The sequence below is a fragment of the Pieris brassicae genome, chromosome 7 (genome assembly GCF_905147105.1).
Source record: "Pieris brassicae chromosome 7, ilPieBrab1.1, whole genome shotgun sequence".
In the NCBI taxonomy this organism is placed as follows: Eukaryota; Metazoa; Arthropoda; class Insecta; order Lepidoptera; family Pieridae; genus Pieris; species Pieris brassicae.
In genome coordinates this window covers 15,334,474-15,349,016 of record NC_059671.1, presented here as the reverse complement: position 1 = coordinate 15,349,016, position 14,543 = coordinate 15,334,474, and the positions used below count along the sequence as shown (strand labels likewise).

The window sequence follows — 14,543 nt, the reverse complement described above, 5'->3', positions numbered from 1 at the left end:
AGTGTAAATTATTAAATGTTTATGTAAATGTCCAGAAAGTATTCAAATTATTTAAAAAAAAACAATTATTACACTTATTTTTCTTTTTTTGTTCTCCTTTACCTTAATCCCGTTTTTGTTTCTTATATAAAAGTTCTTTAAAACATAATAAATAATACAGAGTATTTAAACAAAAATACTCCTTTATGCCTAAAACCTAGTATGATAATACTTGCTTCGGCCCACAACCTCTAATCAAAATAAAGATACATATAAAAATTCTTAACGGTATGTATAAAAAATAGCATAACAATATTAAATGTGTATATGCATTTAAAATCAATCTTGACGATACAAAAAAAATCACATCCTTTAGTACAAAAAAGTAATGTATTTGTTGTATTCGCAAGGAAATCATCTTAACCATTACATTAAATATACACTGTGATCTGTGAAGACCACAGAGTTAGTATTAGTTCATACAATAGACAAACCATTCTACAAAATAAAAAAAAGTTTTATTAAAGACTCTATTTCATTTATGTAAGAAGTATTCAAGTATGATAATTAGACATCCATATAAAACTAGAAGTTAATGACACTAGCGAGTTTCTTGACTCTATTAAGCAGTAAGTCACCCTCGCGAATGGTGGCTTGGTAGAGATGCGAACGATCGGCATCAGCGCCGCGACCAGCGCCTGTGACCACACAACCCGCCACTGCATCTATACGACATTGGAGACGGCCGGCCGCTGTAAAACTGTAAACAGGATTATTATATGTGAATTGCCAATTGGACGTGGATTGATTGCGGTTCGCCTGCGTGATTCGATTTTTGAATAATAATTAAAATTATCCAGAAACGCTTCAATGAAAACCTCAGACCGTTTTGATTTGACTGATTTTGATGATTTAATCATTGAATCGGCATGACTATTTTTATGTTTAAGACATGCTAGTTTCCTCACGATGTTGATGACTAGTTTCAACGGAAATCGAGACTTATTTTAAGTAAATAACATAGCGTTAATATACTATGTATGTCTTGGGTTGAGTCGACTCGCTCGACGGTTGTAAGTGAACGAAAGCATTTAACTTAAGTGAAAATAATGCACAATTTGAAAAATATTGGCTTGTAGACGCTAAGGTCCCTAAGCTATGAAGAAGGAATATGATTAAAATATTATGATGCTATAGATACTAGAATTAAAATATTTCTTATTACATTCTCACGTCTCGTAGTATTTTTATATTATTTATAATGATATATATGTCTTATAATATATTTATAATGATATATATGTCTTATAATATATATATAATGAATATAATTATGAAAACCGCAAGTGATAAGCGCATTGAGCGTGCGAGTCCCCTAAGGTCATGAGTTCGAATCACGCCCGTCTCCTATGGAATTTGTTTATGGTATGGTATTGAATACTACCTCGTACGGTAAAGAATAACATCGTGAGAAAACCGGGATGTCTTAGACACAAAAATTTACAGCGTTTGTTAGGCAAGGCTGATCACCTACGTGCTTAATTCAAAACATTAATGATCATGAGTCAGATATGAAAGTTGTCTGAGGTCTAGACGTACTACCTGTTTACTGTGATTAACTGTTTCTCATATATCTAAAATAACTTACGTAGAAATCTCATCTTCAATGAATTCCCTGGTTACTCCAAAGGTGTCGGCAATGTTGTCAAGACTGAGCGAGCGATACGCGCGTAACAGTTGAACGTACGCCTTAATGCGCGCTTCGCGCACGTAGTGCTGGTAGTGCGGACGGAACACGGGGTCCACGCAAATCTGAGTTTCCACCTGAAAATACCAATTATGAGTTTTAATCCAGTAAAAACATATCAACAACACAAAGGGATTATTTTATTTAAAAAATTATAATAGGATAAAATAGAAGGCCCCACGTCTTGAACTATTTGTAATGTAGTGCTAGCTGAAATAAACATAATGCCTCCAGCACTGGTAGCCTGTGCCTGTGAGGTGCCTTCATGATACGTGTGCTTTTGCTTGTGGATTTTATTTAAGTAATTATCTTAGTACAGAATTTTATTTCAACTTTTGAAAAAAAATGTCGACACGATATTTCCAATACTTAGCTATTTTTCTTTCATTCAATTTGCCAAGAGATTACAATGAATTGGGAATTACTATTTGTATATATACAATTACACATATATATATATATAACTGTGCTCTGTACTAGAGGATAACGACACAATTAACACTTACCCAAGCAAGACTCTTCATAAAATCAGCGTACCGACACTCATGAAGTGACTCAACCAATTCCCTTAGTTCTGGGAATCGCGAGCGTAGAGCTTGCACCGCCGCGCCTTGGCGACGCAAAGCCGCTTGCAACGCGTGGCGCTCGAGAGCCAACGCACAAGCCAACACGCAGTATTGAATTATGGTCCCTGATAATCAGTAGATAATAGCAGTTATGCGAACAGTCTTATTTGATACAAGTAATTTTATTATAATTATATAATTTCATATTCTTAAGATGAATACTGTTGAACTATAATGACGATATAAGTGTTGTCAATATAACAAAAAAAAAGTTATTTGACTTTGCAGCAACTTCTTTCATCAACAATCCCACAACTGTTCTTTCTACAGACACTATACGGGACTTTTGGCCAGGAACTTGATTTGACTTTTGAATCAAGTAACTACAAGTTACTATATTTTATATTTAAAGAACTTTTATAAAACAGTAAGTATAAATTATAGATTTTACATTAAATGTACATTTCAATATGTTATTATACAAATTAATTAGTTTTATTAATACGTAGTTGGTCCCAAAGTTCTGTCACTGGCACATTATTTTTAATTTCGAATATGATTTTATAAAAAAATATTGCATTCTATTTTTGAATATTTGACTATTGTTTTAAAACAAAAAACAACTACTTTCCATAATTTTTCACGATGTACCATCTTCAAGTTGCTCAAAAATTTGAATATAACGCTTAAGTTTGTGTACCGTACTATTAATAGGTGAACAATGAAGTCTCTAGAGTTCAGGAAAAGAAAAGAACTGGCCGGCACCACGAGAACACCAGCAGTAATTTAAACTATCAAGGCGCGGATAGCAAGAAATCCTGTCCGAAAACAGAAGTTAATGGCTTTGCAGACGGATATCAGTAGGAAAACAGTAAAAAGGTTTTAAATAAAGATCTTGGTCTACGAGCTCACAAAAAAAAGAGTGGGCACTTAATTAATGCTCGTCTAAAAGCGATAAGGCTTAAGAGATCGCGGGTGTTAAGCGGTTCGTTAAAGCGGTACGCGAAAAACCGACACCGTGACATCTTTGTTACAGACGAAAAAAAAAACAACATTGAAGAGTAGTATACAATAAACAGTATGATAGAGTGTACGCTAGGAGTTCTGAAGAAGCTGGAAATAAAGTTCCGATGGTGCTACATGGACATCATCCATCACCAATAATGGTCTGGTTGGGAGAGTCCTATTACGGGCTAATTGAGGTTCATTTTTGCGAAAAGATGGTCAAAACCAGTGCAAAAGTCTACCAAGAGACGGTTTTGGATCGGCTTGACAAAGACCTGCCCAGCACGCTATTTGCGGGACATCAGTTCGTGTTCCAGCAGGACTCTGCGCCTGCACACAAAGCCATGACCACGAGCCTGGTTTGAGCGTCAAAACATCGACTTATTAGACATGAGGATTGGCCTTCCTCCAGTCCTGACCTTAATCCTTTGGATTATAAAATTTCTTAGAGAGGAAGGTCTGTGATAAACCCCATAAAAACTTGAAGAGTCTGAAGTCATCTTTAAAAAAAGCAGTAACTGAAATTAACATGAATATGCTACGATAGACGACTGGCCGCGGCCCTTAAGGGCCTGTATCAAAAATAAGGGAGTTTAGTTCGAATAAGTGTATGCTATTTCTATACCTTAAAGAATGTACTATAAATTGATATACCACTTATTAAAAACTGATCAGTACTTTAGTTTTTATCATTATTTCCATTTATGGCAGAAATATGGGACAATCTTGCTTTGTTGTTAAAATGATTAAAGTATTTTTAGAAATCTATAATTGCCAAATTTTTACAATTTGAACAAAAGATGCTAGTTTTAAAAGTTCTTTTATTGTTTTTAGACCAATGGGATTAAAGTGTTGTACTTCCATGTAGAAGAAACCACAGTCAAAACCGATTATGATGACTTCATTTAGAACAACATGCCCTTTATAGTGACCAAAATCAAAGTAAAAGTGTGTAAAAGTATTAGGTACTTCATAACAACATTATCGGCTGATACAACTATCAGTTTTACAACATTATTTATACATTTTAACCCCAAGAAGCATTAAATAACTGTATGTATTGAAAACCTCTTTTCGTAAATATTATTATTATTTAAAATATATTTCTATAAAAGATACATACCAAAATCAACCAATTCATATGACTCAAATGTTGAAACACAGTCAATAAAAAGATCTGCTGAACGACTGTAATCCCTCACTGCTAAACAGTAGATAGCCTCATATGCCTTAAGTTTGTTGCGGGACCTCCAATCACCGCCTTTGTCTACTAACTCATGGGCCTGAAATTCATTGTTAAATTGTGGTGTACTGTTAATTTACATAGTATGTAATATTTATAAGTAGGTTAGTGAATCTTGAAATATGACTGTCCTCACTGACATTATTCCTTTCTTTAAATATCTTAATATATCCCCAATTCAAGATTTATTTATTAGTATTTAAAATACACTTAATACTTAATTTAAGTCTACAGTGCTTCACAAGTAAATTTAATTTAAATTCTAAGGACCAAATAAATAGCATGGCTTTCCCATGCTCTTCATTACACCAATTACTATTTTTTAGCAGTTTAAAGTAACTGTTTGAGTCTTCTATGCCTTCTGAAATAACTTGAGTTTCACTGGAGACTAAACCCTAGCCTAGTTATAATCACTCTGTTTCACCAAATAATTTAGTGAAAATTAAATAGAAGTATCTAACTTCTACCTTATTGATGTATTTGCCCATATCTTTGACATTACATCCATGGAAGTATGAAATTCTGAATAGAGCAAATATAGCATCAAGTCTCCTGTTGGTTGTCAATGTGGAGTCTTCATATTTAGATTGGGCTAACGCAGTTGCAGCATCTTTGTCACCAATGGAACACAGATAATCTAATCTAAAATTAAATTAATACATACATTATTCACACTGCCACTTTGCATATCTTAACATGAATGGACAAGGTGGAACAAGCAAGGTATGTATGTCCTTATGAATATATTTTTAGAAAACCTTTTATCAGGATAAGGATAAAAATTTAACAGAAAACTTAATTATAAAAAATCTACACATATATATTGAGACAATACATAAGACATTAAATGTAGAATTTAGTCTGGATTTTCTGGAGTCTGGACATTTCTGGATTAAATATTTCTTCTGTAAAAGTTTTTCTTCTGTAAAGGTTTTTACAATCTTACATCTTTACCTATTTATAATAATAGAGTAACTTTATTGTACCAGGTATGTTATCTAGGCTTACCTATCTTGCCATACAGGAGTTTCAGAGTCGTCTTCCTGGAACTTTGAAAGTCTGTCTTGGTTTTCTTTAGCCATTTCATCAAACAACTTTTGGTCAAAGGTCCACCCTAAGTCCGTACAAACTTCTTTGTAATATGGAGCCATGTTACCAGCTTTAATACCTTGAAGTAGCTGATCCCTTAGAACCGGGTCGTTTTTCAATTCCGAGATTGTCAACTTAAACTTTATTCCGGCTAATGCCATGTACTCTGGAGTTTTACCTTCTGCTGTAAGCTCCATTGTTATATCTTAATGTTTTACCGCGACTAAAAGAATAAGATTTGTATCAGGTGGGTAATAACTTACAATGTATCAAAAATATATTACTGTTTTCATCATTTACCTTAGAAATTACAATATTTAACCACAAACCACGATTTCGTTAGAATTGAAACAATTAAAACATGAAACATTACAATTCATTTCATGACTTTCGAAAAATTTTAAGTCAAAACTGGAGATGTCAAGCACATTACAAGCACAGAGAAATAATATATACTGATTACAAGTAACGTCATTAACCAGTTGTCATTTCATACAAACGTAACATGGCAATCCTTGGCATGGCAATTAACATTATTTGACAAAACATTGCTAAAGTGACGTCTACTTAACTAATTTTTTAATTTACCTTTTTGAAGTACATGTATATAATATAAGTAGCAATTTACGAATTTATAGGAAGTTTTCGTGATATTGTATTTATTTAACAAGCAATGAAACTCCTTGTTGAATTTTGAAATCTAAAAACTTACACTCAAACCTCTTTTGTTTTTAAATATTAACTTTTATGTTGTCATTAAATTAACACTAGTCCACAATTTAAAATGAATATAAACAATCTAGTTAGTAGTAGCCATCAATCAATAAAAATTGTTCCATCTACTGAAGATACTTTAAAAAAAATAGGATTGAACGTGAATCTAGATGATAATGTGAGAATATGGTGGCATCAGCTTCAGATGACATGGCAGACGTGGAAAATAAGTTCTACGGTTGATAATCACTTTGTTGCGCTTTATAACTTTGAAGAGCCTCATAGAGTTGCTCTTGTGTGTGTTATTAAGTGTCATGAATTTAAGGATTGCAAACCTAAAACATTGCCATACTATATCATAGAATCATTGCAAAAATGGGGAGAAATGAATAACCAAATCCCAAATGATTCCTTAAAACTACCTGCTTTTCATATTGCAAAAATGCAAAGGAATCAACAATTCCTTAACATGATGGTTCAAACATTTAAATTAAAAACAATTAAGGATAAAATACTGCCTTTAGTGAAAGATATTATAAAAAATGATAATTGCAAGCAGGGATCTCAAATTGTAAGTGCATTAGAACTATATGATGATATTCCCATAGAGGACTTACTATTTCCACTAATATTGCAAGATAAAATTAATATAGTTGATGAATACCTCTCAGATTCTCCAGGTCAAGTGCGACCATTATTGTCATTTTTAGATTCATTGTTGGACAAAAAATTTAATATTAGAGAGTATGTGCAAAAATTTCTGGAAGATCATACTGTTTACAATATTAAATATGACAAATTACACCATAAACCTCTTGGAAAATTAGTGGCTCGCCTATGTTCAAAATACAGTGTACCTGTTGCAACATGTACCAATTTAAGTAAAAATCGCACATCCGGAGGTTTAAGATATTTGATATATCAAAAATATGTAGAACACAATGTAAGTGATTCAGTTTGGGATGATTTGGTAAAAGACTCATTAAGTAGAACAGAAGGATGTGCTGAGGAATTTATTAATATTCTATGTGATTATGATCACACTGAAGCTTTAAAATGGGCCAAATTTTTTAATATACCTGAAACATGTTTACCATCATTCCTTAGAAACTTATCTATTCAAGAAACATCAGTAGATGAAGAAAACTGGGATGATAATGATAGTCCTTCAGACTTGTATTATAAACTTCCTATAGATTCAATTATTATGGTTGACACAGTAGAAAAATTTCATGAAGCTCTCTCAAGCATAATAGGATGTAATGTTGTAAGTATTGACTGTGAGTGGAAGCCATCCTTTGGAGCTGTACAATCTCAAGTGGCTCTTATTCAGATTGCAACTCTAACAAATGTGTATCTTTTTGATACATTAATTTTTAATGACAAGCAGTACACTAGCTTATGGAATAGATTTCACAAATCCTTTTTAGACAATGATGAAATTATAAAATTGGGCTTTGGTCTTGAACAAGATTTAAAAGAAATAAAAGCATCAGTCAATGGCCTGAACAATATAAAAATAAAAGGTGAAGGCCTACTAGATTTAGCTTCGCTCTGGAAAACCCTTGTAGATTGTGGTCTGTGTATTCCTAAATCAAATGATGTAGAGGGAAAAGGGTTAAGTTCTCTTGTACAGATATGTTTTGGGGTACCACTAAAAAAATCTGAACAATGTTCGAATTGGGAACTCCGACCACTAAGACAGACTCAAATTTATTATGCTGCCCTTGATGCTTATGTTCTTTTAGAGGTTTATAAATATCTTCATAATCTGTGCCAAGAACAAAATACAAATTTTGAAGAAATGTGTAATGAAGTCATGTTAGATAAAAAACCCAAAAAAACAAGAACAGTAAAGATGGAGACAACTGCTTGTAGTTATAGAAAACCATCAAAATGCCTACGACTTCTTATTGAAGCAGAGTTGTCTTATTTAATGGGATATTTAAGATATTGTGGAATTGATACAATAGTCATAAATACTACCATGGCTTGGCATGATGCAATTGGTTTAGCTTTATCAGAAGAAAGAAATATTTTAACATCTAAATTGAAACTATCATGTACTTCTAAGTACCCTCAAAGTGCTATATTAAGTTTGGATAAGGGTACAGTTAAAGACCAGTTGCAAAGAATTCTTACCACATTTCATGTTATTATAACACAGGAAGACATTTTGACAAGATGTTTATATTGTAATGGTGTAGAATTAAGAAATGTAGGATACAGTGAACTTCAAGATCTAAATAAAAATGTTGAAATTCCTGGAAATTGTAGTATTCATAACACAAAAATGTACCATAATGACAATGATGATCAAATAGATGACTTCTTTAGTGACTCAGATGATGATGAAACATATATTTCTCCTCCTGTCCCACCCAACTTTACACAAAACAGAAAATGTGTAACTAACAAAGGAGCTCTAATAGATCTGAGCCACTTTTCAAAAATATTTTCTTACTTTCAGACTAAACAAAATGAACATATTCTTTTATGTGAAAGTTGTGGAAAGTTTTATTGGAAAGAGGAGGAGACCATTAAAAATATACACATATTAATAACACAGTTTATTAACAGTAACATGTAACTGTATTTACATATTGAACTATTTTTTGTAAACCTGTTACTAGTGGTATCTGAAGTATAGGCATGTGTTCATCTCTTTAACTGTTAAATTATTAGTTTGTTCTAAGATTAAAGTAGGCTTCATTAACTTAGAGTTAACTAAAATAAAGTGCTAACAATTGCTTAATTTTTTATCTAATTGGGAAACGCAATAATAAAGCAGGTGGTTATAGTAGTGGTAGTAGTTTATATTTGTAAAATAATTTCAAATAGTATTTTAAGAATAAGTTGTTCAGTGATTGTTATTTTATGCTAAGTGTTAATAAGGTACAAATTATCATAGATAATTGAAAGATATCCTTTTTTTTTCAAATCCTCTATACCATTTGAAATTACTTGCTAATAAGAGAATTTAAATATATAATAGACAAACATTCTTTAACCATAAACATTTATTACAAATGCGAATAAAATTTACAATTGAAAGACATAAATAATAAGCATATATTTATGATTAAAATTTTACTATTTTATGTTAAAAAAATATTTTAGTATTCTTAAGTTTTTTCCTTAACTGTTCTACGTGATTTTCAATTAATGGGTTGTCCGTGATATTTAGTTCTTCCAAAGTTAAGTAAGGAAATCCTTGTAATGAAGTCAACTTGTTGTTTGACAAATTTAGTTTCTGTAAAGTTTGAAAATTATGTATACAATCAATATTGAATCTCAACTAAACCACACAAAGACTATCTAGTATAATGTACTGGACTGTTACCATTACAGTCAAAGCAAGATTAGTAGTAGACATAGTAAGTAGCTTTACTATTAGTTTGACAAGTATTTATACGCTAGCATCTGGTTACAAAGCTAAGGTTATTACCCATACTTTAATGTTAATGTCAAACTCAATGGGAGAACTGATGTCGCATTACTTTGCGTAATTTTTGTGTGTTACACAATCCTTTTCACAAAGAAATGAAGATGCCATCACATCCACGAAAAAAGTTTATTTTTGTAACCATATAATTAAACATTAATTTCAGAAAAAGTGTACTTTATACTGATTTAAAAAAATATAAAGATTTTCAATTTGACGTGGATTTTTTTAAATGCCTTGATATGCTCACCTTACAATGTTGTAATTTTATTAAACCAGGCAATACTCTTGAAGTAAGATTCTGGTTTGATAGGTCAAGTGCTTCACAAAAGCTATAATACTGCAAGTGAGGTAGACTTGATAGCTTCTTACACTCTACTTTGTAGTCTAGAGTTAAATTTGCATAATTTTCTTGTATATTATCTTCTATACACCATTTAGATTTTAAATCACTATAATAACCAGCTCTTTGTTCATCAATATTAATCAGAGTGCTTATAATATCAATTATCTCTTTGTGATATACTTTTGCATCAACACAGTGTAAAAAGAAGGCAGTTGTAAGTAGTGTCCCTGGAATAAAAATAATTTATGAAAAACCTTGTGTTACCATTATTTTTGACATAAAGTAGCAAAATCATCTTGTATATAATGGTATGAAGGACACAATAGTATAAAAAATAAACCATTAGAGAAAATACATTAATACATGTCAGAATAAAGGATTAATGTTAGTGCTAAAAGAATAAATTTATAGAGATAAAAACTAAGGAATAATGTAATGAATTAGTTATATATAAATATATCTAATTAGGTGACAAGTCTTTGAAAATCCCAAAGAAGCCTCGAAAAATTGTTGATGAAATCATTCAGAATTATGCCAATATGCTTTTCTAGCTCATACACAATCAATTTAAAATTTACTATTGAACCCGCTACACGCCATTAAAAAAAATACACTTACACCTATTATCAGGTTCCAATTCAAGTAATTGGCGACAGGCATCTAACTGCTCATTAAGTTCATCCAAAACTGTACTAGAATATTTATTCTGAAAAGATATCTTGTTTCTTCCTACATAAATGGCTGGCTTCAGTTCACTAAGCCTCATTACCTCCATTTCATTATCAACTAATATGTGCTTCACCTAGACATAAGAAATAATTTATAAGATAAATAAATTTCAATATATATCATATTTAGCAATAATTTCAAGTCATATTGAGGTGATTCAAGTTAGGGGCCAGTCCAAGATTCACCATAATCAGATCAGTAGTTTTCGAGATATTTCTGGAGGTGACATATATATTATATATGACCTAGCTTATTAATGTCTATAAAAGAGACAAACATATAAATCTACATACCTTTATATCTAAATGATTTCTTATACTCTGGTCATGATTTAAAACCCATAGATCATCATACTCATTTCCAAGACACGATTTCCATTCCCCAATCACTTCATGATTGTTTATTATTACTTTTATTTTTTCTTTAATATAACTTTTTGAAACACTATTATTAATAGCAATAGTAACTTTTGAGGGTGTAACTGTACAGACTACTATTTGGGTAATATTTTTAACTGCACCTAATAAAAACCATAAATAAGTTTCTAAAGTATTTCTTATGTAGCCTGTATGTTGTGTATTTTAAGACTCTTTTTCTCTTATCATTAATAGAATCGATGACATCCAGTTGAACAGAGAAAACCTTAACACATATTATGAAAATAGTTTAGATGAATGATTATTTGTTTCAATTTTCAGAATGTTTAGAAATCTTAGAAGTAGCCAAAATCAATTTTTATACAGATTATAGATGTATTTTGGGAAATCCTTGATGGTATACTAACCTAAAAGCCACCGTTGATAGAACCAAGCACTTGTGTCATCTGGATCAGTAAAGGCAGCACTAAGCACCATTTTTAATTCTTGCTTATAGTGACTATCTTGTATTGGTCTTCCCCCTGAAACATATATCCTTATACATTTCAAATTATTTGATTTCAATAATGGCACACACATAAAAAATTTTATGTAAAGAAAACATAATTAGAATTACAAACAGACCGAGCAGGCCCACCGGGGCTTCCAAAAAAGACGGGTGTTCACAAACGTAAATACTTTTTTATCACTGTTTAACCTTAACCTACACAAATCTTTATTAAAAAATATTTACCTTTTTTGTCTGGAAATAGGTGAAGTAACATTTTGCTCCTATAATGCCAAGCTGAATAATTGGAGAAGTTGTCATGTAATTTTTCAGTTGTATAATTAAACTCTTCTTGTAAATCTGGCTTACACTGGCTAACCACAAATCGTCTGTAATCCCATGTATGAACTGAAAATATTATAAGAGAAAAATAGATAAATGATAGTATCTCAATTAAGTGTGTAACACCTTATCCTGTTCATATTTGGTTTGATTAAAAAATAAGAAGATACACTTTGTTCTAAAGAAAAGAAGTTTTAAATTTTATTTCATTATGTGCAATTACAAACAAGAGTCTAGATTATGTGATGATTACTATCTCTAGATAAATGTGCAAAGCATTATCAATTAAGCAATGGGTCAGTAGGCTTATGATATAATTTGTCCTTACAATTTCTTTCATCCATTTTCAAATAAGTATTACAAAGAGCAAGCTCCTTTTGCCAATCAGGATCACTTCTAGTCATTAAAACCCACTCTCGCTGATGCCAAGCACAGTATGACTTTGGATTAATTTTTAAGCAATACTCGGTTAGACTCAACTCTGCATCATACAATTTGGTCATTTCCATCACAGAAAGATTACTTCTGTAATCAAATAATATTAGTTAAATTTAAGAAGGGTTTTTATTATTATTTGCAAGCCATAGTCAAAATAACAAAAATATGCAATATGTATGTATAATAAATAACGATCATATACAAATTTTTGCTGTACATTACACATTGTGTTGATTCTAATTCTACATAACTTTAGTTAGAAGCTTGTTAAAAATTGCCTATAACTGTATTTTGAATTAATTAATTTAATATTTATATATATTTCAAATGCATTTTTACTGATATATTTATGAATTCTACCCTGTTTCCCGCAGTATACTGATATTAAATACACACACAGTAGTACAGCAAACATTTGCTATATAGTAATAAAATTCTATAAAGCCATTAGTAATGTTTTCATACAAATACAAACCTAAAAACAATCAATATTTCTCGTCTTATATTCCATAAAGTATATATATCAGGATTCTTGGTCAATACTTGGCCAGTTACATCTAACTGCTCAGTATCCAGCTCACATTTTTTTCTCTGTAACATAATTAATCTTATTTTTAAATTACCCTTCCGGGTATATTTTCTATGTATCAAACACCTAGTTATCACCAGAGTCGCACATCCGTCGTATATCAGCTATCTAGCAGTATCAAAAATAATTACATATTACATTTTTTAAATTTGATAAAACTAATAAATAAGATAAATGCGGGGCTTTGCCCAAGATTACCTTATTTTGAATCACATTCATTGCATGTTTGAAAACCTTTAGTTTTTCTTGTCTCTCCTTTTCTTTTTTAACCTTTTCTTCTTCTGAAGTACGAACCTTTAATCTTCCATGCTACGGACAACAGAACTGAATATTAATAAAGGAACTAAAATTCTATACTTACAGTAAAAAGGATAAATTTTGGTACCATTTTTACTTAAATAAGTCAAATGAAGCTATTGTGATGAAAAACTTATTTCTATAGAACACACATTAATTTTTGATAAAAATTTACTAAAATTTAAATTTTTGATATAATTTTATTATTTGACCTAATAAAAACGGAAATCACAGATCAAGTAGAAATAAATTGTAACATAGAATGCACTGGGGGCTTAGACGAGATGCATTAACAGTAGTGTATGTAGAAACTTAGGAAGTCGTAAACCAAATTTGTATATAAGTGACAGCTCGTGTCGACAGTCGGACAAATGGCGTGAGTCGGGATACGCGACACCGTGACAGTAATATAGAAAGATATTAACGCTCACGCTTTTCGCTAGTCAACGTAATTAAAGTTTTGGCAGTGTAGAAAAAACAGCGTTTATCCCCTATGTTATGGCGTGATCTCAAAAGCTGCTAATATATAATTCGGGTTCGCTATAATCATTTTTAATGGCTACCGTTTCAATACATGTTATACTGTAGATGTTTTATCGAAAAAGAAATTGTAATTTTCATTTTATCTTGCTGTTTTAAATGTTCTCGTAAAATTATAATTATCTAAACTAGAGTTAAGTTTTTTTAAGCTAAGAGTTTTTGTTTATATGAAAATAAATATGATAATATTAAGAATATCAGCAAATGAATACATTCCTTTATTTTCCTTTAAGCTATAGTTTTCAGAATTTCGCTCATCCTAGTTGTATGGGATATCTTTTAGTGATATATTAGTATAAGTGTTTGAAATGATTATAAATAATTTGAAAAAAATACATTATGTAGCTTGTAAGTTAAAGATACTTGTTTGTTATAAACTTTATACCATTTAATATTGCTTACCAATAACATAAAATGATAGTACACTTTATTTGTATATTTCATATGTGAAAACAGAAACTAATTAACATAATTAGTAAATATATTATTGTAATTATATTAGAAGCAAATGATATAATATTGATTTAAATTTATCAAATCAAGTGGATTTATGCTTTATGAACTTTGAAAATATAAAATCTAGTGAACAATACTAAGTAAAGTTAAGGAG

General features: G+C 30.8%; 3 protein-coding genes across 4 annotated transcripts; 1 reads left to right on the top strand and 2 right to left on the bottom strand.

The window, feature by feature from the left end:
• Nucleotides 1-349: 349 nt before the first annotated feature.
• Nucleotides 350-6,070, bottom strand: LOC123711701 (26S proteasome non-ATPase regulatory subunit 6). Its single transcript, XM_045664412.1, has 7 exons — nt 5,930-6,070; nt 5,549-5,852; nt 5,008-5,182; nt 4,421-4,580; nt 2,233-2,417; nt 1,628-1,803; nt 350-739 (listed from the first exon to the last, which is right to left on the bottom strand). The coding sequence occupies exons 2-7, from the start codon at nt 5,824-5,826 to the stop codon at nt 565-567; spliced, it is 1,149 nt and encodes a 382-aa protein (XP_045520368.1). The 5' UTR covers nt 5,827-5,852; nt 5,930-6,070; the 3' UTR covers nt 350-564.
• Nucleotides 6,071-6,232: 162 nt separating this feature from the next.
• LOC123711737 (exonuclease mut-7 homolog) lies at nt 6,233-9,407 on the top strand. Its single transcript, XM_045664469.1, has one exon. The coding sequence runs from the start codon at nt 6,414-6,416 to the stop codon at nt 8,931-8,933; it is 2,520 nt and encodes an 839-aa protein (XP_045520425.1). The 5' UTR covers nt 6,233-6,413; the 3' UTR covers nt 8,934-9,407.
• On the bottom strand, nt 9,406-13,639 carry LOC123711738 (geranylgeranyl transferase type-2 subunit alpha). 2 transcript variants are annotated; one of them, XM_045664471.1, is made up of 10 exons: nt 13,482-13,639; nt 13,295-13,405; nt 12,983-13,098; nt 12,398-12,591; nt 11,974-12,135; nt 11,648-11,761; nt 11,157-11,383; nt 10,753-10,936; nt 10,039-10,361; nt 9,406-9,596 (listed from the first exon to the last, which is right to left on the bottom strand). In XM_045664471.1, the coding sequence occupies exons 1-10, from the start codon at nt 13,482-13,484 to the stop codon at nt 9,447-9,449; spliced, it is 1,584 nt and encodes a 527-aa protein (XP_045520427.1). In that variant the 5' UTR covers nt 13,485-13,639; the 3' UTR covers nt 9,406-9,446. The 2 variants fall into 2 exon arrangements, with proteins under 2 accessions (XP_045520427.1, XP_045520426.1); XM_045664470.1 differs by having other exon boundaries at nt 9,407-9,596; nt 12,398-12,594.
• Between the last annotated feature and the right edge of the window lie 904 nt (nt 13,640-14,543).